Genomic DNA, 22,805 nt, shown 5'->3' with positions numbered 1-22,805 from the left:
GAAAAAATAAAAACAGAAGAGAGGAAAGAAGTAAATAGAAAGGTAAATAAAGGGGGCAAAGGCAGCATGAAGGGCACAGTGTCATACAGGGTAGACAGATGAAGGGCGCAGTGTGAAATGGGAGACAGGTGAAGAGGAGCAAAAGCAGCATAAAGACATTGAACTTTATTTTTTCTTTTTCTCAATAAACCTTACAAAATTGAATGAGACTGTTTCGTTTTGTTTTTTTTTTGTAGTCCAGACAATCTTAGACTTAGAATCTTGTGTTTAGGGACTAAAATGGGCATGTAGTGTACTCTGTAAGTAGGACATTGTTGGGTGACTCCATGATTAAGAAAGATATAATCATCTTTGTAGATCATAGTCTTGGCATAAACATTTAATGTCGCTCTGTAACATATGCCGACAGGATATTCATTTATATTTAGATGGGCATATGTTTGCGAGAGGTGTATAATTTTGATAATTTAGCATTGGCAGGCCACATATTCAAATATGCAGTGCAATTTTAGGCACATTTCTGAAGAAGCATATTGTGAAACTGGAGAAATAAATACATATAATAGGGGATCATGTATAGATTAGTAATCTTAAATTGATTTCTCCAGTGTTATCTCAATAGGAGGCATATATATGTAGTTATAAAAAAGGATTCCACTAAATATTGAAGACCAGCAGATGTTATCATTAACACTCTTTTTTTTCAGTTTTAATGTTCCAATTTAATATTATGCACTTGAAATGTAGACCAGTAGCACAATAGTTAACGTCTATAGGATTTCAGTTTGTTTCCAAAACTTTTTTTGTTTGTAATTTTTGTTTCACATTGTATCCTTGGAAATGTTTGTTAATCTGAAAAGGAAGGAAATTTTAAAAAAACAAATATGTACTCCACTCTGTTCTTTTCTTTAAATCTAATGTTCAGTAGTGTTTCTTACTTGGTGTAATTACAAAACTGTTACTAACCACTTCAACATAAACAACAGATTTATGTTCATGAAAAAGAAAGACCTATTCTAAAATAAATATTGAGAGCTGTGCAATATTTTGCTAAAGCCCCACCACTCTCCTGTATTATCAACATGTCTGTCAGTCCCTGTGCACGGCCAAAAGTGTGTTACAGGCCCGGTGTAGTTGGACAAAGGATGTGAGGATTAGCCACCTTCATTTAATGTTACATTTATACATATTGATTTAATACTAAGGCAAATGCCTCAGTTAATATATGAAACCTATTGCAAGGTCTTGTGTTTGTTAGAGGAAGGCAAAAATTTGTCTTATTCTAGAATCTTTCCACCAACATATGTTGAAGTGCTCTTTCACATCTAAAACATGATGTTCAACTAATATAATGTTTACATACAGTGTGAGTCATATGTGTATACATGTCAATTTATGTTAGAACAGTACAGTAAATTACAATAGTGGAGTTCATTCAGTTACAATGCAATGCAGAGTTCAACTCAACTATTGCCTGGTGATCCTACAAGTCTCCCAGAGGGCTCCACTGATTGCTGGTGGTCTGCTATCTTCTTCAGTGGCAGGCCTTTTCAAACACTCAGGGATGTTGTTAGTGTGACTTCCCTTTTGCACGTATAGGGGCATATTCAATTAGCTTTCGGATTCGCGGTAACGCGCGTTACCGCGAAAAGTGCGCGTTCTTGCGGGTATTACGGTACCGCATTAACGCGGATTTTCGTACGCAACCCTATGGGCTGCGAACGAAAATCCACGTTATTGCGGTAACGTGTATTACGTTTTGCGGCTGTTCCGGCGCGTTACCGCGAATCCGAAAGCTAATTGAATATGCCCCATAGAATGTTAACATGGAGTCACTTCGACCACACTTCATTGTGTGTGGAAGGGCCCACCTTAGAAGCAAAGAGAAGACAGTCAGTGTTGGAGCGATATGTGTATGTATATTTGTGTGTGTGTGTATATGCATGTATGTATGTGTGTGTGTGTGTGTGTGTGTATATATATATATATATATGTATATGTATATATATATATATATATATATATATATATATATATATATATATATATATATAATAATATAATATAGATGTGTGTGTAGAAATAAATTTAACGGTGGTCAGGGGGTAACACCATCTCCCTACCTGGTCTCAGACCAGGTATTCAATTAAAATGTCATAGCCTGTGTCACAGAATCTTCCAAAACCCTGCTGTGGGTTTCCTCCATCAGAAATAAATCGGTACATTCAAATAAAACAGTTGCCTTATCCACAGTGCTGTAGTGATGTAGCACATGCCCTTGTGTTTCAAACTCAGATGGTCCTATAGATTGTAAGCTTACGAGCAGGGTTCTCTTACCTCTCTGTCTGTATGTATTACCCAGTATTGTCTTATTAATGTTTGTTCCCAATTGTAAAGCGCTACGGAATTTGCTGGCGCTATATAAATAAATAAATGATGATGATGATAGTGCCAAAAAGCTACATTATAAACCTTAATGTACACATTTTTATATATTAATATTTTGGTCACAAAAAGTGCCTGGTGTGGCAGAAATAACTTTAAAACATTTACTGCAGCAAATATGGGGTGCAGGGTATGACCCATGGATAACGTATGAAATATGTTGCTGAAGTCTAAATAAGTGAAATATACACTTATTTCTCAGTTTAGTTACAAAGTAAAAACAAAATTCCGTCGTTTTGTTTGACCAAGCCATACTGACTTGTAACTTGTAGTTTGTCTGACTAAATTGTAAACATTTTTTTCCCATTGTTATTTGTACATCATTCATTTATTTGTACATAGGCAGAACAACGCGACCCTTAAAAGTGAAGATGCGGGAGCATTTATATAATATAAAAAGAGGTTTAATTACCCATACTTTATCCCAGCATTTTAAGGATAAACACTCGTGTTCTGGACAATATATAAAAGGTTTCTGGGGTCTGTATAAAGTTGAAGAGTGCTGGAAGAATACTGACAACTTAACCACTTTATCTAGGTGGGAAATGAAATACATCTATAACTTAGACACTTTGGTACCAAAGGGATTGAATGCTGACTTCGAGCTTAAGTGGTTTTTATAAAACTTACATCTGTCAGCATGAGAGTCCTTATGTGTAATTCAGGCATTTATTTGGTATCTAGTTGATATGTGCCATTCATTTTCACTATGTTTCTTTCTGATATATTTTTTCTGAGCTTTATGGTTGGATATGAAAAGGAAGAACAGAACAACATATGAAAGGATATGTTCGGGACTATTATCATAGTCAGAATATTTGTTGTATTAGTTAGGGACATTTCTATTGTATATGTGTTATCCGAAGAACCTCTACGATACATTCAAGCCTCCATATGAAAAACCGGCAACTTCCGGAAAGCAAACGATCCAAGCCTCGTTTTGAATTAATAAGAGGGGCGTGACATTGAAGAGTATAAAGACGGACCGTGGTGGAGCGATAAACATACCTTGAAAAAGACTTAAGATTTAAGTTGAAACGCGTTGGTTTTAATCTCGGAGGTGACGGACCGTGAGCGATGCAGATGGGAGTGAGCGGACTTCATTGGTAAAATTTACCTTGTTACACGCTTGTGGAATCTATGCTCTGGTTCAAGTCAAACCTCTGTTTTATGTAAAATCTTTTATTAAAAATGATAATGCGCTAGATTTTTAATCTCTGCTTATTTGAGTGTGGATATCCCATGTGAAGGAAAGAAGGAGTTTTCAGGGAAAACTTTGGGATCATCTTCGTATTAAGGCGTCATTATTGCCTGGATCCTGTAAGCATAAATCCATTAGGGGGTGTGGAAAAGTGTGAAGACACCGGTGTTGGAGGGTGTATTTCCTTACTGCAGGCACTGAAGGATATTTGGACTATCTCTCTCCCGTTATCACTATCTTCACTTCATTTTGAATATACCACACAATGTCTAGCATTTTGTATTCCAGAATTGTTTAGAAAACTGGATACATCTTTGCATGTAAGGTTGGAATAGTATCCTGCAATATATTGGCTGTCAGAGCAGAGCGTACCTAGACCTGTATTCAACAAGAGACGTTTCTTCAGAGCTGCTTCTAGTTGAATACGGACATTTTTTTTTTATTATTAATGTATATTGGGCCCAATTACATTCTCCGACAACATTCAAAATATAAATTGCATATCTTGGAGTGTCTGCTATTTTATTTGGAGTCATTTAAGGGGTCTGTTAAAGTATTGACCTATGTTTTTCATGTTTCCATTTTCAGGATTATAAAAATATTCTAGATGACAACTTTCCTCACTTACTCATCGATGTTCGACCACTGCCTGAAGTAGAGATATGTCACCTGGAGCATTCTATTCGTATCCTTGTTCTCTTTTGAAAAGTGGATAGCTCATATTTTATTAAAAATAAATTATAATCCAGGACCTGTTCTTAATATTAAAAAGTTTTTATAATGGTACAAATCAATCCTGAATGCAACTGCATTACCGCCATGTTGCACCAGTAATCGCATCTTTACAAAAAAAACAACAAAATAATGCAGCGCTACAAGCAAAATTCAAATATGTATAGAATCTGCTCCTAGTCACTATATAGTAAAATATGATAATTATTCAATACATGTTGGAAACATAATCAATATAAAAATAAATAACGCAATGCCAATAAAATAATCCAATATATGAATACAGATCACACTGATTATGGAAGCATAATCCTTGAGTATAAAAACAATTCCAATAATTAGTTCTATATGCTAGCAATCTTCTTCCTCCAGTGTCATATTATTTGATTTTCAAGATGTGGGCCCACATTCATAATTTATATCCTGGAATTGTAAATTACTCAGTATACACTGCCGTGTATGCAGTTCAGATAAAATTGATACTATTATATTGATCCTCCAATATGAGATGTAATTTCGAACAATACTGTTCTGCAAATAAATATGTAGATATCAATCCTATTAGGACTGTCTAATGTGCGCACATAATATATTCTATATAAGTCTGGAGTTCTCAATACTGCATAGCTCTCCGTATTTGCTTATTGTATTGTGCAATGTGTAAAATCACGTTTGTCCGTATAATAGACTTCCAGTAGTGCTCACCTGTCTGGTTATTGACGTAGCCAAAATAGGTATAGATGATGGCTAATTGGTCACAGCGAGATCTAGGTCAGAAGTATAGTTCCTTCCTGGCTGGCTATTAGGTCCGATATACGGGTGCCTGTAAATATTAAGTGCGCGCCTGCACTAACGGCCGCCTCTATCCAGGTACTAATCCGGAACTGTGTGTCCTGAAGTAAAGCTGCTCGTGTGTCAGTGAGAGAAGCATCTCGTAGGTTAAACTCTTCTTGAATCAGCTGTTCAAGTACTAATAATTACAAGTCTGTAACAGTTCACACAATGATAAGACTTAAATATAATTAAATAAAACGCAATGCAATATTTATTATTTATATTGATTATGTTTCCAACATGTATTGAATAAATATCATATTTTACTATATAGTGACTAGGAGCTGATTCTATACATATTTGAATTTTGTGTGTAGCGCTGCATTATTTTGTTGTTTTTTTTGTAAACTTTTGTTCAGGAGGGTGGCGATCTCCTATTTTGCAGCTGCTTTAGCAGAATCTCTGTATCAGGTTGTTTATCAGTGAGCTTTTATTTCAAAGGTGAAGTGTGTGTTTGTATAGTAATCACATCTTTAATTTAGTACTGGTAACTTTACATTGCTGATTTAAAAAAAACAAGTAGTTGCTGTCCCTAGGACAGTGTGCCAACTGTTTTCCCTGACTTTGGCTGGGTGCACACTTCAGAAACTTACTCCCGATGTGATATTGTTAACTATTTATTTTACCAATTACTGAAAGTACTGAGATTTTTAGTCCATTTATAAAATCCAGTTAATCGGTACGAATTACTTTGGAACGATAATTGTTCATCGTTTGAGTGTACACTCTATTGTGATATAGGGCTCAACGGTTGTTTATTGTGTGATTGGACCGATAATCAGGTGAAAAACCTGTAGTGTGTACCCAGCCTTATTTGATATTTCCTTTTGTCTGTACATCAGTATGCTTAGGGCTAACTTCCACAACACAGCAAACTGATGAGAATGAGTTAGAGGTCATTAGGACATACTTGGATAAGTATACACACTGAAGATATTTTGGATATCTTATTCAGTTCATCAATCTAGATTTTGTTATATGTTCATTTTAAATAATGGCTTGCTTTTAAATATAAGTTGCAAATACAAATTATATATAGCATTACTGTCCATAATTATTTTTCTTATTAAAATAAAAAATAGATATACCCTTAAGTCAGCTGGAAGACAAGAATATAACGTGGATAGATTTTCTAAAGAAAAACCTTGCTGAAATGAGAAGCTGCTACAATGAATTAGGAAAAAGAGGTAAGTAATAATGAAAATAATCATCTGTAAGTGTTCATTGCTTAGTAACGTTCAAAGAATTTCGCTATTGCAGACAGCTGTGTATTTCATCAGACACAATGGAAAATTTTATTTATCAGTAATTGTAGGACATTGCATTTTCTGAATCAGAATGCAGACATTTTGTGCCTCTCTTGTAATTTTATGGGGCACTGTAGGCTAAAAATATTTATCAAATTGTTGGGAATCTTCTAATGCAAAAGTTTTTAACCATAAACTGTATGTCCCGAGACCCAAATTGATCAATAGTATGCTCTTTTTATTTTAATATAAATGATAGGAAATATGTTACTTGTATAAAAATGTTAATATGGAGTTCAGTTCAAAATATATCTAACTTCAACATAATGTTTTCTAATTCAGAAGCTCTGAATCTTCTTTCATTGTGATGGTCTTCCCACAACAATCAGTATCTGGGTACCACCAACCCTTCCAACTTATTTATTTGTCTTGAAACTGCACTACTACCTTGATACTAGATACATTTTGCTAAACTCCTTCTAGCAGAAGCTACAATGTAATGCAGAACTTACAAATCAGTTTTGTTCAGCAATTTAAAATGACGATGGAGGTGCTAAACAACTAGGACCACTTCCCAACATGGGATGTACCAGAAGAACTTCCAAAGAACAAAGTGGTAGTCTTCAATCACAGCTTTTGTTCTAAGAAATCACAGCAAAGCATTTTATGAAGTGAGATTACGGCTTAGGTTTACATCAGATGCAAATCAAAGATGTTTCTTGTCATCCGGCACTTTTAACTGGTATTTTTACAAAAATATATATTCTTATGGCAAACAGCAAAATCAACAGACTTTACAATATGATCGAATTTCATGTGTCAGGGGGCAGGAGAAATGCAACTTAAGTAAAAAATACCTGTGGTTTCCCTTTTCTTACAATGTATATCAATGGACCATCTGGAAGAGGGACAGTTGGCTATTTGTCTAGCTCTGTTAAGCTCTCCGATTGCATGCTGAAGTCAGTTGATTGATGCTTGTGATTGGTCCTTTCCATCCTACTTAAACGTTGTTTTTTTGTAATAAGGTTTTGAGTAGATGATTATGCAGCTTTAATACACCTAAAATATTAATTTTCTACCCATACTTCAAGCTGCAAAGCGTTTTTTTGAAAATTAGTTTTACAAACTTTGTTGATTTTGAAGATAAACATCTTTACCAGAGTTTTGTTCTTGTTTCAGATATTTATCATTAAGCATTACTGACTTCAAACAGCTTCAGAAACCATGCACCAAGTTTGTCTGAATGACTAGACCTCTCACCTCTCAACAGACTTTCTTTTCTTTTTTTCTTTTCTTTTTTTTTTTTTTATAAACTTTTTATTGTATTATGTCAAACAGTGAGCAAAATACAGACATATGGCATGACAAGTATCAGCATGGCCATGAACAATGGTCAAAGTTATAAGCATTAATAGCAAAGTGGTATCTAGTATCAATTTAAGCAAAGGTTTATGAATATAAGAATCCTAATAGAGTCCCAGTCTTCACATAAAGTTCGGACGATGTACTCTCACCGTTCAACACAATTTTGTAATAAGCTAAAATAGAAAGAGAGAAAAAAAACCTCAATGTTGATGTCAAAGCAATCAAATATCCGCTTTCAGCTCAGGATCTAACATCGCTCAAGGTGTGAAATAACTGTTATTATTATTATTATTATTATTATTATTATTACTACTACTACTACTACCCGTGCTGGTACCATCTGCGCTCACTTCTTCATCTTCGTGTATATTCATATTGCCTCATCCCAATAAATTTCAAACATCGAAATATAAGTCACAAACACCAAGCATGAAAGTCAAGGCTACGTGCCAGTACTGGGTTGCTTATATAAGAACCATTTAGTAGATTTGAATAATTGCATGCTATGCTTCTGCTGATCGTCTGTTAGTATATTAATATATCTACCCCACTTTTTATGCAACTTTTTTACCCCTTTCTCAATTTCGGGCATTGTTGCTCGACTGTCAAAGTATAGATGTTCTAGTAGTAGAATTTTCACAGCGCCTAGAAATGGTGGTTTATGTATTGTCTAATTTTTTAGGATAACTTTTTTTTCCGTTATAGTCAATGTGAGTACTAGGATTGGAATAAGTTCAGTATCATGTAGTTCTGGTTTCTATATGTCTGTTTGAGCATAACATAGTAATTGCTTCTTTTTTCAGTTTAAGTGAGAAAGTAGTATTAATAAAACTCAGTACCTTGTCCCAAAATCGAATTATTTTGCGACATTCCCACATATTATGGAAGAATGAATCATTCGCCCTTTGACACTTTACACAATGACCAGACTCGTCTGAAACCGTGTTTCCTCTCATTTTGAGCAATGTACGCTCTGTTAATCACTCGTAAATAGACTTCTTGTAACATTGCAGATTTCAAGGATTTCATAATAGTTTCATGATGTTTGAGTAAGATATTGGGGTTTGCAATATCAGGGATGTTAGACTCCAAACTCTTGCAAATCCCTGTCCAAACACCAGTACATTTTTTCAAATCTAAATACAAATATCTCTATTTATTGCTGTGAAAAAAATGGATTAAGTTAGTGAGTTCATCTACCAAATTACCTTAATCATTTAGTTCTTCTGGTGTAGGAAGGGATCGTATATAATAGCAGACTAGGAGAAACAAAAAAAATGTGAGTTTGGTAGACCATATTTGTCTCTTAATTGACCTCATTCGGCCTCTGGGTTCGAAAAATATCTTTAATAGCTTGGATGCCCTTCTCCCTCCACAGTAAGGGGGGGATTAAATTGACCGCAAGATATTTTTTAACACCGCGTTGTCATTTATTTATTTTTTGAATTTTTTATTTTCAGTGGTCAATCAAGAAAATACAGACAAACGATAACACTGTGTAGCATACACAGTAAAATCACAACAGTTATTGTGGAGTATCGCATATTAGGAAACCTTTAGACAAAAATGACCGGTTTTTACATTTTTAAAGAGTAATATAAAATGGGTGTAGGAACAAAAGGGATTGCGGGGGAGGGGTGAGGGGGGTAGGACCACAAAGATAAGCACTGTAAGTATTTAGACGATAACTAGGGTGTGTTGAGCCTATAGCAGAGGGGGAGATATGTGTCGGAAAGAGTTAGGGTCATCGCACATGGGTCAGGTCGGAGGACGCGGAGCGCTGAGGGGGGAAGGTGTGTTCCACGGCTAGCCATGGAGCCCAGACTTGACTGAAGACGTGGCCTCTATCGTGGAGGTAGTATGTAATCTCCTCCATAGCGGGCACGTGCCAAATCTGCCTCTTGAGAGCCAAAAGGGATGGAGGTGAGGTCTTTTTCCAATTAAGGGCTATGAGTGATTTGCCTGCTGTCAGGATGTGGGCAGTTAATTTTTTGGAGAAATTATCCAGGTCTTGGGGAGGGTAACATAAAAGAAATATCCAGGGATCTTTCGGGATGGGGGCTTCAAAAAGGGTATTTAGGAAACTATGGACTGAATCCCAGAAGGTGGTGATAATCGGGCAAGACCATCAAATGTGAAACATCGTACCCCTTTGGCCACAGTCCCGCCAACAGCAGGGCGAGGAAGAGGGAAACATTGTATGGAGTCTTGTGGGAGTGTAATACCAACGGTAATACATTTTGTAAGAGGTTTCCTTAAGTTTAGTTGATATAGAGCATTTAGCTATCTCCAGTCTCATGTCCTCCCAAGCCTCTTCATCCGGGGGAGGACCAAGGTCCTTTTCCCATTCGTCTTCATGAGGGTTTGGAGAGGGAAGGGCAGAAGTGAGAAGAATGCTATATATTTGAGAAATCATGCCCTTGTCCAAGGGATGTTTTCTACAAAGAGATTCAAATGGAGTAAGGTCCCTAAGAACATAGGTTGGTGGCAGGGATCGTAAGAAATGATTAATTTGGAAGAATTCAAAGGGGCTGAGGATTTGGGACGGGGATTGGGGTTGGAGATCCGCTAGCGAAAGCCAGCGGCCCTGTTTGGAAAAATCTACTGGAAATTTAAGCCCTGCACGAGACCAGTTACATTGGATCGTAGAGGCAGATCCGGGAGGGAACACCGGGTTATGCCAGATGGGGGTTAAAGGAGATATTGCAGTTTGAAGGAGTTGGAGTCCCAGAGCATAGCATCAAATTTGATAGAAGGCAGTGCTCTAACAGCAGGGGGGCGACAAGCTGGTGATATGCCCCAGAGAGAGGAGAGATCGGGCAGGGTTAGATGGGCCGATTCTATATCAAGCCATGCAGTGGAGCCAGAGGGAGCGTAGGAGGCAACGATTTGCGAAAGGTGGGATGTCAAATAGTATAATTTGATGTCGGGAAGGCCTCTTCCTCCTCCAGGGATTGGTCGTTTTAAGATATTGGATGAGACTCTAGGAGGTCTATGGTTCCAAATAAAGCGGGTGAGTGCCTTCTGGATGTTGGCAAGGAAAGAGGCAGGGACAGCTACCGGAAGGGTTTTGGAAGAGGTACAGCCATTTGGGGAGTATGTTCGCGTTGTCATTTTATACTGTTTTTTTTTCCCATTTTCGAGCAGTTTAACCTGCGATTTAATTTTAACGCTCAGTTTTTTTTTTCATGAAACGGTCCTCTCGTGCTCCAGTAGAAGGTCTTTTGAAAGAATAGGGTGGTTGAGAGCTCGTCACGTTAAAAGCTATTCAATTGTTATTTAATGCGGCGTGTTAAACAGACAAATATGCTGTTTTATCTCGCACCTCTTTGGGGTGTGCTAAAAATAAAAAACCTATGAAAAGTATTTGAAATCATGTAATAATGAAAAAAAAAAAGATAAACTATGTTTATCAGTAATGCGTAATAATAAAAAGTTTTTTTTCTTGTGAAAAAATAATGAAAAAAAACCCATAAAAAAACCACTAAATATATTTATGTATGTTTTTGGTACAAATATGTATGTACTAATGTGTTTTGACATGGTATAGATGATTCTATTGTAAAAAATAGTGAACGTACTGTAATGTAGATATTATCAAATGCAATCTAATGTATGAAAATGTATGCCAATCCTTTTTTTTGTTACACATGACCGCATTAAAACTCCTCTTCACTCCCCTAATAACTTGCAAACACCAATGATCAACGCGCGGGGGCAGCGTTCCCTCTTTTTTTAATTTGAATTGCACGAGTTTTAACGCCGCGTTACCTAAAAACAGTCGCTAGAAACCCGCGTGTGATGATTTATATTTTTTTTTTTTTTTTTTAACGCTGAGGGCCAAAAACCCAACTCGCGGTAAATTGAATACCCCCTAAGAGTGTTGTATTCTCCAGACTGGGAGAAAAACCTGGATTACCTTATATTGGTATATATTTGGTACTTGTGGCAGGATGTTTATATTTCTTGTTAATAATTATCCGTGATTTGTAAGTATCTGAAAATAGAGGGTTGGATAGCAAAAGCTGGGGGAATTTGAGTTCTAGACAAATGCAGCAGTGCTGCTGGGCAATATAGGTAGAATAGCGCTCTTTCCAATTTTTTGTTCGTGAAGCTTTTTATTGTTGTGCAGCCAGTCCAATATATAACGGAACATAGCCACTTGCATGAATGCATGTATATTGGGAACTCCCACTCCATGTTTTCTAGTAAGCTGTAAGCAGACCCTTGCTATTCTAGGTTTGTTGTTACGCTATATAAATCTGAATATTGCAGACATACATTTTTCGCTGTTCAATTTGTTAAGGCTAATAGGTAACATTTGGATAAGATAAGCCATTTCTGGAAAAATTACACTTCACAGTAACTACACGTCCAAGTAATGATAAATTTAAGAAATTGACAAATATCCATTAACTTGATGACCTTTGCCAAGACAGGAACGAAGTTCATTTGATACAAAGACCTAATTAAGTGTGGAATAGTTATCCCTAAGTATTTAATCGAAGTACATGTCCGTGTAAAACATGATATTACAATGCATATCCCCCGTAATCTTGTCCCACCCGTCAATGGCATGATCTCTGGTAAAATTTGTAAACAGATCTTACCAGGTCAGGTTCAGCGTCTAATGAAAGGATAAGGTTAAGATCTTGTGCTCCAGAAAAATCTAAATAGTGTATTGTTTTTCTTATATTAACTACGGAGTGACGCCCCCAGACAAAGCCTGTGTGATCAATATACACTATAGAGGGAAGAAGTACTTTCACTCTTTCAGCTAGTATTTTGGTGAATATTTTATAATCGACATTTAGGAGCGATATTGGGTGATATGAGCCCAGTTTTTGGGAGGACTTAAATGATTGCTGAATTAAAGTATAATGGTATGACTTCTTTAGAAATGATAGTATTAAACAATTCTGTTATAAGATCCACAGTCTAGGGGATAAAATTTTGTAAAATTCACCGCAGAGACCGTCTGGTCCTGGTGCTTTTTTCTGCCTTAAGGGATTGTAAAGCTTTACGAACTTCTTTGACCATCAAGACAGCAATTTAGCCTCATTATCTTGTATTTAAGGTATGTTCATATATCTCCAAAAGTTTAGCTTCTCCTCTTCAATGGGTTCTTGTGTATATAACTCAGTATAAAAGTGTAAGAGCTGTTCTGCTATTTGTTCCCCTTTATAAACTAAGGTTCCTGCCTCATTCTGTAACATTAATATGGAATTAGGCGTTTGTTCCCCTGTCAGCAGTTTGGAAAGAAGTTTGGCCGGTTTATTACCAAACTGATGAAATCGGTACTTCCTATGTGAAATAGAACTGTTTCCCAAATGTGTAACTGTATTATCTGTATCTTACGTCTTTGGTAGTTTTGATTTTGATTGTGGGGTTGGAGTTTTTATATATTGTTGATATGCCTCGGTTAATTCAGCCTGTCTCTTATTGAGTAGGGCAGTATGGTTCTTGTTTTGTTGACTGACATAAGAAAGTATGACTCTACGTATTACAGCTTTGGCAGCCTGCCAAAGTAATAATGGATCCTCCATATTAAACTGATTGTTTCCTATATATTTCATCAAAGCTGCGTCAAGCATATTTCTAAATCGTACGGAACTGGCTAAGCATGCTGGAAATCTCCATAATTTGGTGGGGCTCTTTGGTTATGGGTATCAATCTTAAACCAAATTAGAGCGTGGTCTGAGAGGCAGATTGTATCAATGTCTGTGTCCGTTATTTGTGGGGCGAGACATCAGCTGTCAGGAAATAGTCTATTCGTGATAAGAAAGCATGCGCCGCCGAAAGACAAGTATAATTTATGTCTACCGGATGGCACACTCTCCATATATCTATTAAATGCAGATGCAGCTTTTTGGCAATATAATTTATACCCAACTATTGGATGACTTGTGATTGCAGATTTATTCATCTTATCCATGGCTGGAGAAGCAACGAAGTTAAAATCTCCTACAATTATCAATTTAGTTTCAGCAAAGGGATACATTTTTGCTAACATTGATTGATAAAAGTACTTTGTGTACTTGTTAGGGGCGTATAAATTAGAGAGCGTAAATCTAGTTTGGTCTATAATTAAGATAACTACACTCCTGGCTTTCAAATTATAGGATGCGGAGGCCATTACTTTTTGCTTGTGTGTTTGTAATTTCTACCAAAAAGAAAAGAAAAAGGCAGGTGACTGAGGGGCACTCAGAACAATGGATGAGTGTATTTATTTAAATAAAATTCAATTTTATTGATATGCATTAAAATTTATTTGATAATTCATCCTATACCCAAAAGCTGGCGAAATATTAAAACCAAAAACAAATACAAAAATGGATAAAATTGCATATCCACTGCAAACTTAGCACGGTGGTCCTATATTGGTTAATAGGTTCTAAATAGAAAGTATCTAAATAGAAAGTATCTTTTAGAGATATAATTTATCATTGGAGACAATATAGGAGATTCATTTGCTACTAGGGAACCCTTAGAAAGGAAACTTATATACCATTTTCCTTGTTATCTATAATTGCTTAGGAAACGCTCAGACCATCTCTCCTACCCCATGATATAGAGATTTCTCTTCACAGAAATAGAGGGCATTTAGGGAGATTCATATTGATCTACTCAGCGTTCTTATATTAGGGTATCCACGCAACTCCTTGAAACGATTCATGTACATATATTATACTCTCTGAGATATAGTAACCCTATAGCTCATTAGATAGCTATTTACAAGTCACCACTAGGGGTTTCTCTCAATTACATAGAAATCTTGTTAGAGACCTAATGCATCATTGGAGACAAAATAGGAGATTTATTTGCTATTAGGGAACCCTTAGCAAAGAAACATATATATTATTTTCCTTGTTACCAATACATCTATATATTAACCTACATTAGCGATACTTTCTATTTAGAACCTATTAACCAATATAGGACCACCGAGCTAAGTTTGCAGTGGATCTGCAATTTTATCCATTTTTGTTTTTGGTTTTGGTTTTAATATTTCGCCAGCTTTTGGGTATAGGATGAATTATCAAATAAATTTTAATGCATATCAATAAAATTGAATTTTATTTAAATAAATACACTCATCCATTGTTCTGAGTGCCCCACAGTCACCTGCCTTTTTCTTTTCTTTTTGGTATACATTGCATTTCAGGTGTATGGGTGCACCGTTCAGGATGTTGTTTACTATATTATAAACATCCTGTTTTTGATAGGCTATAATATATTAGAGAGCCTATCAATAGACCTTGGTGTGAGATTTGCCTAGTGCGGATATCTCTCTCTCTTTACAAACTATTTGTGTTTGTAATTTCACAACTTCGGTATCTACCAGGTGAGTCTCCTGCAGGAAGGTAATGTCCACCTTCATTTTAGTTAAGTATGCTAAGATTTTCGGTCTCTTAATAGGCAAATTTATGCCCCTCACATCACATTCCAGGAACATATTTTTAGAGGTGACATGTGGAGATGGTTTTGATATGAGAGATCCAAAAGGATTTCCCTGTGGAGGAGGGACATCCCCTAACCAATCTGAAACTGAGTCACAAACGACCAATTGGAAAATGGGAGAGGGGTGTATCCTGGAAAGTCATAAGATTCAACTAGGATGCAGCCACCTTTCGTACATACACAATATACATCCTACCACAATTTTGAGAACCCTTTACAACCACATCCGGCAAGAGGCCGTTCTTATCTTTACAGAGCACGAATGGCACCAGCTTCTGCACCTTAATACCTCAAGTAATCATTCGACTTTAACATCTAAGAACACAAAAAAAAATACACACAGAAAGAAAAAGGTATTAAGGAATACAAAGGGAAAAAACAAGGGGGCAAACCTGCAGTGCAAGAGAGCACCAGCTACGACTTCCAGCGATATAAGCGTATCGTGAAATATGGAAATCAGGTGGTGTTCCTCAAGAGCCACAGCAAAACAATGTGATTTTATGTCTGGTTACCATGTGAGGGAAAAATAAAATATATACCCAGAAAATATACCCAAAAAGATAAAGAAAAAAAAAACAACGCGTCCTCTCTTCCTTGTCTGCTGCAAATCAGTTGGTCTTAATCTTCTGATACATTCGTGTGCAACCCTCCAAGGTAAGGAAAAAAAGAGCTGACTTTTTGCTAAAGGGTGAAATGGCCACATAATGGGCTAGTATGGGCTTATAGTGGTGTAGAAATTGAGGAGAAGAATTGAGATATTTTAAACTAACTCGGCAACTTGGTGACTTAACAGAGCCACAATATCTGAAGATTTGAGCACAGCAAAGCAGGGATCTCAATCAGGGCCAGCCATTATTCCATCAGGAACCATTTGATCTGAACTCTCCATGTGTTCTTCATTCAAGCATGCAGAAGCATCTGCCACCTTGGTAAAATCTTTATGATCGCTGCCTTGAAACAGACGGGAGGTGCGCCGGATATAATAAAGCAAACTTTCTGCCCTCTTTCACTAGCTTGGTACAAATTGGGAGAAATCTTTTCGGGCTCTTGTCACTTCTGCTGAATAATTTTGAAATATACGCAGCTTATGCCCTCCCCAGGTTAGGTTATGTTTCTTTAAAGCGGACTAGATAGCCATTTTATGCACATAATTTAAGCATTTAAATATGACTACACGAGGTTTAGAATCAGAATTATATCTCATAGGACCCAGTCTATGTGCTTGTTCTATAGCAAAGATGACATTAACTTTTGGTATATGCAATAGATCAGGCAAAGTATCATGAATAAAGCAGTATAAATCTGGGCCTTTCATTGTTTCAGGCAAACCCAATTTTTTTTAATTATTTCTTCTGGATTGGTTTTCAATGTAGTCTAGTTTGTTCTGTATTTGTTTTTGCGTTTTATATAGAGCAGATGAACCTTTCTTAAGTAAGGCTATGTCTTGGAACAGCTCTGCAATCTGGCATTCGGTAGCAGATACTCTTTGTGATACTTGTAATAATTGTTCCTTCATATCTCTAATGGTCTCCGTTAGTTTGCCGACTTGTAACTGCATGAGGGGTCTCATTGTCTCTTGTATTGCCTTTACAACTTCAGCATAAGAAACGGGGGTGACTGCCTAAGGCACTGATACATACTGATCTGTTGTTAGGCGATGTTCCGTCATATCTTCTACTTGTGGAGCTGGCACGCTGGTCAAGGCGGCCTTATTGCAATCGACACATTTTTTCTCTGCCTTGGTGCAATGTTGGTTGGATGGCATGAAGGACGCCAGAAACTTCTACCTCCATCGTAGGAGCGAATTCTGCGGCGGGATATATATTATCCCCACGGTAATAGACTGCTAAGCGGTGTTTAATGGTGTTTTTCCACTGTGGCTGCAACAGAGCTCTGATTTGTGCGACCGGTCCCATGTCCACCGGGACCAGAAAACTCTCAACAGACTTAATGACGCTCCCAGACTCATTAAGGGTCCTGGTGTTAATGATATATTAGGCAGAGTGCATGGCCCTATTTATTGTAGATGACAAATTAGCATTTTTGGAGGAACTGAAAAGTAGCCTAAGTTTAGACACTTGCTTATTCATGCCAGACAATAACTCTTATGCCAGCTCACAATATTTGAATCCTATTGTACAGAAATAGGGTCAATGAAACATTTCTATACATTATGCCATTAGCTAATATCCTGCCAGTGTTGCCTGCATGTGAGGGAATTACTTTAATCTTTCACTGTAAAGCAAATTTAAAAATATAATTTTTACACAAGATGCCTCTATATGTAATACAACCGAGGAAGTGATATATAAATTCCTATTTTGGTAGTACTGTACACCAACAGTCTGACATCTGATTTTTCTGTCAAAAAAGGGCTGCCATACTGGCTTTTTGTTGGTGTCTTGTATTACAGAAATCATGGGTAGAAAATACCATATGACATGGCTTTTACTTCTTCACAATGATTTCATAATGGTAGCATACACTACAATAAATCCTTACTGAAACAAGGCAGCTATTCCATTGTTTGGCATCAGAGCACAATACCCGCAGCAAAATCGTAAGTCAACAAAGGTAACTATGCGGATGTAATAATCGACACCCACTGAATGTGGTAGTCGTCCTCACCACCACATGGTTTTCACATAAACCATACAATGTAAATTCATATTGGCAACTTCAGTATCGTTAGTATGTTTGTCTAGGCCTCTCCCCCAACCCTTGGTTTTGTTAAGGATAATGACTGCTAGAAGTTGGATCTTGCTTGTAATTCAACCAAAGCTTGCAATGCAAACTTCATGCTCCCATTTTTAGATTGTTCTGCATGTGACGTGTACCACAGGTCCTTGCATCATTCATAGTTCTACTGCAGCAGCTGAGAAGAGAAAAAAAATAAGATTTTTATGCTATAAATACTTTTATCTTAGTCCACTGGGGGGCATCGGATACCTTTTGGGTATAGTGTGTAGATCCAGACATGTGGGCACTTAAACTTGTTAACAGCTCCTCCTCCTCCTCCTCTATATTTTGCTCCTGAAGGCCCTCCGTTTATTTTTAACCAAGCCCCACAGAATAAGAGAGAAAGAGAGGGAGAGAAATGATATGAGAGGAGAAAAAGAACACCACCTTTCTGGACAAAAAAAACCCCATAAACATATCACACAAAAGTAGAACCCAGTGTGTAAAGGTGGATGTCCGGTTCCCCACCCCCAATGGACTAAGAGAAAAGGATTTAACGCAGGTATGAAGATATTATTTTCTCAATCATCCATTGGGGACACCAGACACCTTAGATAAATAATAATGCTGCCATCACAGGTTAGAGCGCCCAGAAGAAACAGTATAAATCGCCTTTCTCCCAAAATGCATCCCTGGGTGTAAATCCATTAAACTTCTAAAATCTGATATAAGTGTAATCAAAGAACCAGGTAGCAGCCACACACAGCTGCTCAGGTAACCGACCTGGTGGAGTGACCCCGAAGACTCTCGGGAACAGGCTGCTATGCTCTACTATAATCCTGATGGATTACAGCCATAATCCAACTAGCTATGGTAACCTTAGAGCCCCTCTTATGCACATCTAGTGGACCAAAAGATCATCAGCCCTGCTCACGTCTTAAATCCTGTCCTATGAACATATGTCCGCAAGCACTTACCAGTTACCCATGTCCTTCCTGGTAACTCGCTTCTAGTGTACTCCCTTGCTGGTACCCTTGACCTCTCGCCTTCAGATCAGGGTTGCTGTGGATGTTTCCCCCTGGTCTATCACACTGGCCAGAGTTGCAGGCAGAGCGTTTGTACTGCAATGCTGGGTCCCAACCTCAGAACAGCTGGATAATGGATTAGATTAGGTAAAATCTGTAGGTCACAGGAATTACAGCAGGGTAAGTAGGCGTCAAAGCAGGTTCCTTTAAAGAAGTTTATTAGCTCAGGATGTCCTAAAAAGGACAGTTATACACTCACAAGTTTAAGTTACTAGTGATCTCCAGAAGTGCAGATGGTATAATACTTATGGACAAACACGTTGCATTTTTTATACAAATTTACACAGATACCCTGGCAGGATGTAATCAAGCATCTTGCCCCTCTAACCAATCCAGGTGCTTCATGCAGCCTGCCCATAAATCAGCCTGGAGGAGTTTAACATCTTTTACATTGCTTCTAGTGGCCCCACTATGTCTGAGGTTTTCTATTGAATGTTTAACATCGGGATATAACATTTCTCTAATCTTGTTTTGAACGCAATTTAACTTGCAAAATTCACATTCATCTGTGATCATTTGCGTAGGGAGTATACCCCGGCAAGTATAATCACTCAGCGATGAAATTCTAATTAACATGAGATTACCTGCCTCTAGACAGTTGCAAAACCCAAACATGGAATCCTCTCTCTGAAATCAATACATTTCCATACAAACCCATACCAATATGTAAAAAAAATAAGTACCTTTGCAATGATAAAAATTGGCACCTGCACAACTAATTGAAATAAATTTCTACAATAAATTCAGCTACAAGTAAGTTATTTATACGTGATCCAGCCACAGAAAGACCGTGTTCCACATCAGAATTTTCAATTCCTTTTAGTCCAATGGTACAAAAAAAATGTTGTAGAGCACTCAAGACCAAGTTGAGAGCCCACTGCAGGGACATAAGGAGATTGTACATAAAGTAAACCTTTCAAAAATGTCTGAACATCCGGTAACAGAGCTAGTCTTCTTTGAAAGAAGATGGATAGTGAGCTAAGGAGCAAACTGGCATTTTTGCAAGAGCATAAGTAATCTTGGTAAACAAAAAAAAAAGAAAATTCATTCCTCTTGCACCAGAAAATATGTTTTCCACACTGATAATTTATGGACGAAACCAATTTCCTTCCCTAAAGCATGGTTTGCACCACACAATCAGACATACCCTTTGGCTTTAGTGGCATGGCTACTGAATCCTTAATAATATTAATTGGAATAAAAGGATTTGAATCTCACAAGATTAGTTTACTATGTCCGCCATTCTGGTTTAGTTATTACAGCATCTGGGGCTGGTATAGTGACTTGTAAAGACTCTTTTAGATACAGAATTGTAACCAACAAAGTCACAAACCTGTATAATTTTTCACCACCAATAAAAGTTCATATAAAGTAGCGTACTAATATAGGATGAGATAAGGTAAGTGTAAATAAAAAAAGAACATGGAAAAACAATTGTCTATATTTTAGTGCATATGGTGACAGAGTACCATTTGATCTATATTTAGTTTTGTCATGTCTTAAACATGTGACTAAGCTACAACTTCAATTTTTCTTTGTGACATCAACGTCGTCCGAAATTTATTTCCAAATTTTATTATTATGCTGTGTTCATTATTATATACATGATGAATTATCCTAGTCTTCAATTTATGACAAATTCCTACAACTATTGACCACAAAGGAAATGTAGTCTGTCATCCTACTTATTTGGAAAGGTTAAAATTCAGACCATAATTTAGTATAAATAATTTCCTGAGACTGCTTTCAGGATAGGACTTATATTGAAAGATCAATTAGCATCTCATTTTTATTTGTTCATTTAAGTAATAGTTTAATTGAAAGGATTTGATCTCTGTAAGAAATGTACATCCTAATTATAAGTTAATTTCCAATTTTCCTGAATGTTGGCACAATTTTCCAATGCACTTTTTTTTTTTTTGTCAAGCGTAGATTCAGGGTGTTATTTTTGGGATGTAGTCAAAATGGCGACAATGAAAATGACACCATTCAGAATTTTGACACCATACTGTAGCCAATCAGAATGTTGACACAGCTAAAATGTCGACATTCAAAATGGCGATGTTCATTACGTCGACAAGTTGTAATGTCGAAAATAAGCATTAACTTTTAAGTGGGTTGAAACCGGAGCACCTTCAGGAAACCTTCGCAAAGATGGGGAGAACATACACACACATAGGGCCCTGGTTGGAATCAAACTCATGGCCCCAACGCCGTGAGACCACTGTGCCACCGGGCTGCCCGTGTATTATATAGATTCCTGTATAAGGCCACTGTAACAATCTGTTTTGCTTTGCCAAAAAATCTTTAGATATTAGACAATTCTAGTGTGGCTTTACATGGCATATAACAAAAGTGTATACACTCATGCCGTAATATATAAGCCAGATTTACTAGATAGCTGCCTTTTTAGTATTTATGATATTAAACCATGAACACATTGAAAATGCCTTTTGCTGCAATACACATTTGTTAGAAATTTTCAATCGGCAAACTCTTAAGAATCTTTATATAAAAACTATTGATGCCTAACTATAATTTACTTTTCTGTTTCAGTGATTGTGATCTGCAAACTTGGAAATGATTCGCAAAAAGCTGTGAAAATACTGCAGAAAGTTTCTGGCAAAAAAACGGATATGTTTGTAGCAAAAGATGTTAAAGGTGGTTTGATGGCTTGGTCTGAGAAGATTGATCCTACATTTCCTCAATATTGAAGTTTGAAATGTGTGAATTTAAGTCTTTGTAAATAAAACAGCTTTTGGTATTTTGTTTTAGCAAAGGTTTCTATGTTTTTATTTTGTGTAAAAAGAATTTAACGTATGTCGAGGGGGCTTATATAATGCTTATATGTAATATGAATAACAAATCCTCAATATGGAGAGGAAAGGGAACATTGGAGTAACCTCAAATCAAATAAAGTCTACAACTTATTTACAACTGTTAAAAATAGCTAACATTACCAATTATTTTTAGGATTTAATGTTGATGCAGTTGGTCTCACTGTACTGCTAGACACTGGATCACATAGGGCAAATTGGGGACAGGCCAAATGTCAGAATGGACAGCACAGCTTCCTGTACAGAGGGTACAAACTGAAGTTTAGGGTAAAGGGAAGATTATATGGTTATAAATGGGTTGTGTCAGTAATGAGATCAGATAAGCACATAGCCTTATAAAATAGCAAAAATAAATACCAAAGTGTGCACTGAGCCATCCTTAAATCTGTTACCTGCTGACAGCAGGCAAAATACCAATATATGACTACATGTGCATAGCTAAAAGTGGAAAGACGTGTCTAAGCAGCAGCCAGGAGCAAAGCTGGGCTCATAAGTAAAACTGCTGAGCTGCAGTACCCTACCCCCTCTTATGGATAAATTAAGCACTCTGCAACCTCCCAAACCCACAAGTAATGTTTAGCACATGATACCTAGAATGTTAAGGTATGGCTTCTTGAGAAATTAAAAAATGAGCTGCCATTGCATTGTAAAATATTTTTAAAATGTACTTAATTTTAAAATGTATATATTAATAAAATATATTTTGGAACTCGCCTTGGTGGTCCAGTGTATATGTGGGAGAGAAAAAGACTCACAGCCGCACAGCCCTAGTCCTAATCCCTATTATCACGCCTATCAGTCATATTGGGAATTTCTTAGGGAAAGGTGCCGCCATATAACCAATGGTGTTTATACATCAGGAAAAGACTGGTTATTAATATTTGGTGCACACTTTGGTCACAGAGAAAATATGCTGTTT

General features: G+C 36.9%; 1 protein-coding gene across 3 annotated transcripts in view; it reads left to right on the top strand.

Annotated features, from left to right (window-relative positions):
- Window positions 1–22,599, top strand: part of MOCS3 (molybdenum cofactor synthesis 3) — a 72,430-nt gene extending 49,831 nt beyond the window's left edge. Inside the window, exons 11-13 of one of the 3 annotated variants that reach the window (XM_075203342.1) lie at window positions 4,235–4,331; window positions 6,295–6,399; window positions 21,606–22,599. In XM_075203342.1, coding sequence (XP_075059443.1) covers window positions 4,235–4,331; window positions 6,295–6,399; window positions 21,606–21,763 — 360 coding nt within the window. In that variant the 3' untranslated portion in view covers window positions 21,764–22,599. Of the gene's footprint in view, window positions 1–4,234; window positions 4,332–6,294; window positions 6,400–6,801; window positions 7,088–7,638; window positions 8,668–21,605 lie in introns of those variants that run through there. The other 2 variants (XM_075203344.1, XM_075203343.1) reach the window with 2 other exon arrangements.
- Window positions 22,600–22,805: the final 206 nt, after the last annotated feature.

The sequence above is a fragment of the Mixophyes fleayi genome, chromosome 3 (assembly GCF_038048845.1).
Source record: "Mixophyes fleayi isolate aMixFle1 chromosome 3, aMixFle1.hap1, whole genome shotgun sequence".
NCBI lineage: Eukaryota > Metazoa > Chordata > Amphibia > Anura > Limnodynastidae > Mixophyes > Mixophyes fleayi.
This window is presented reverse-complemented; position numbering and strand designations above follow the sequence as displayed.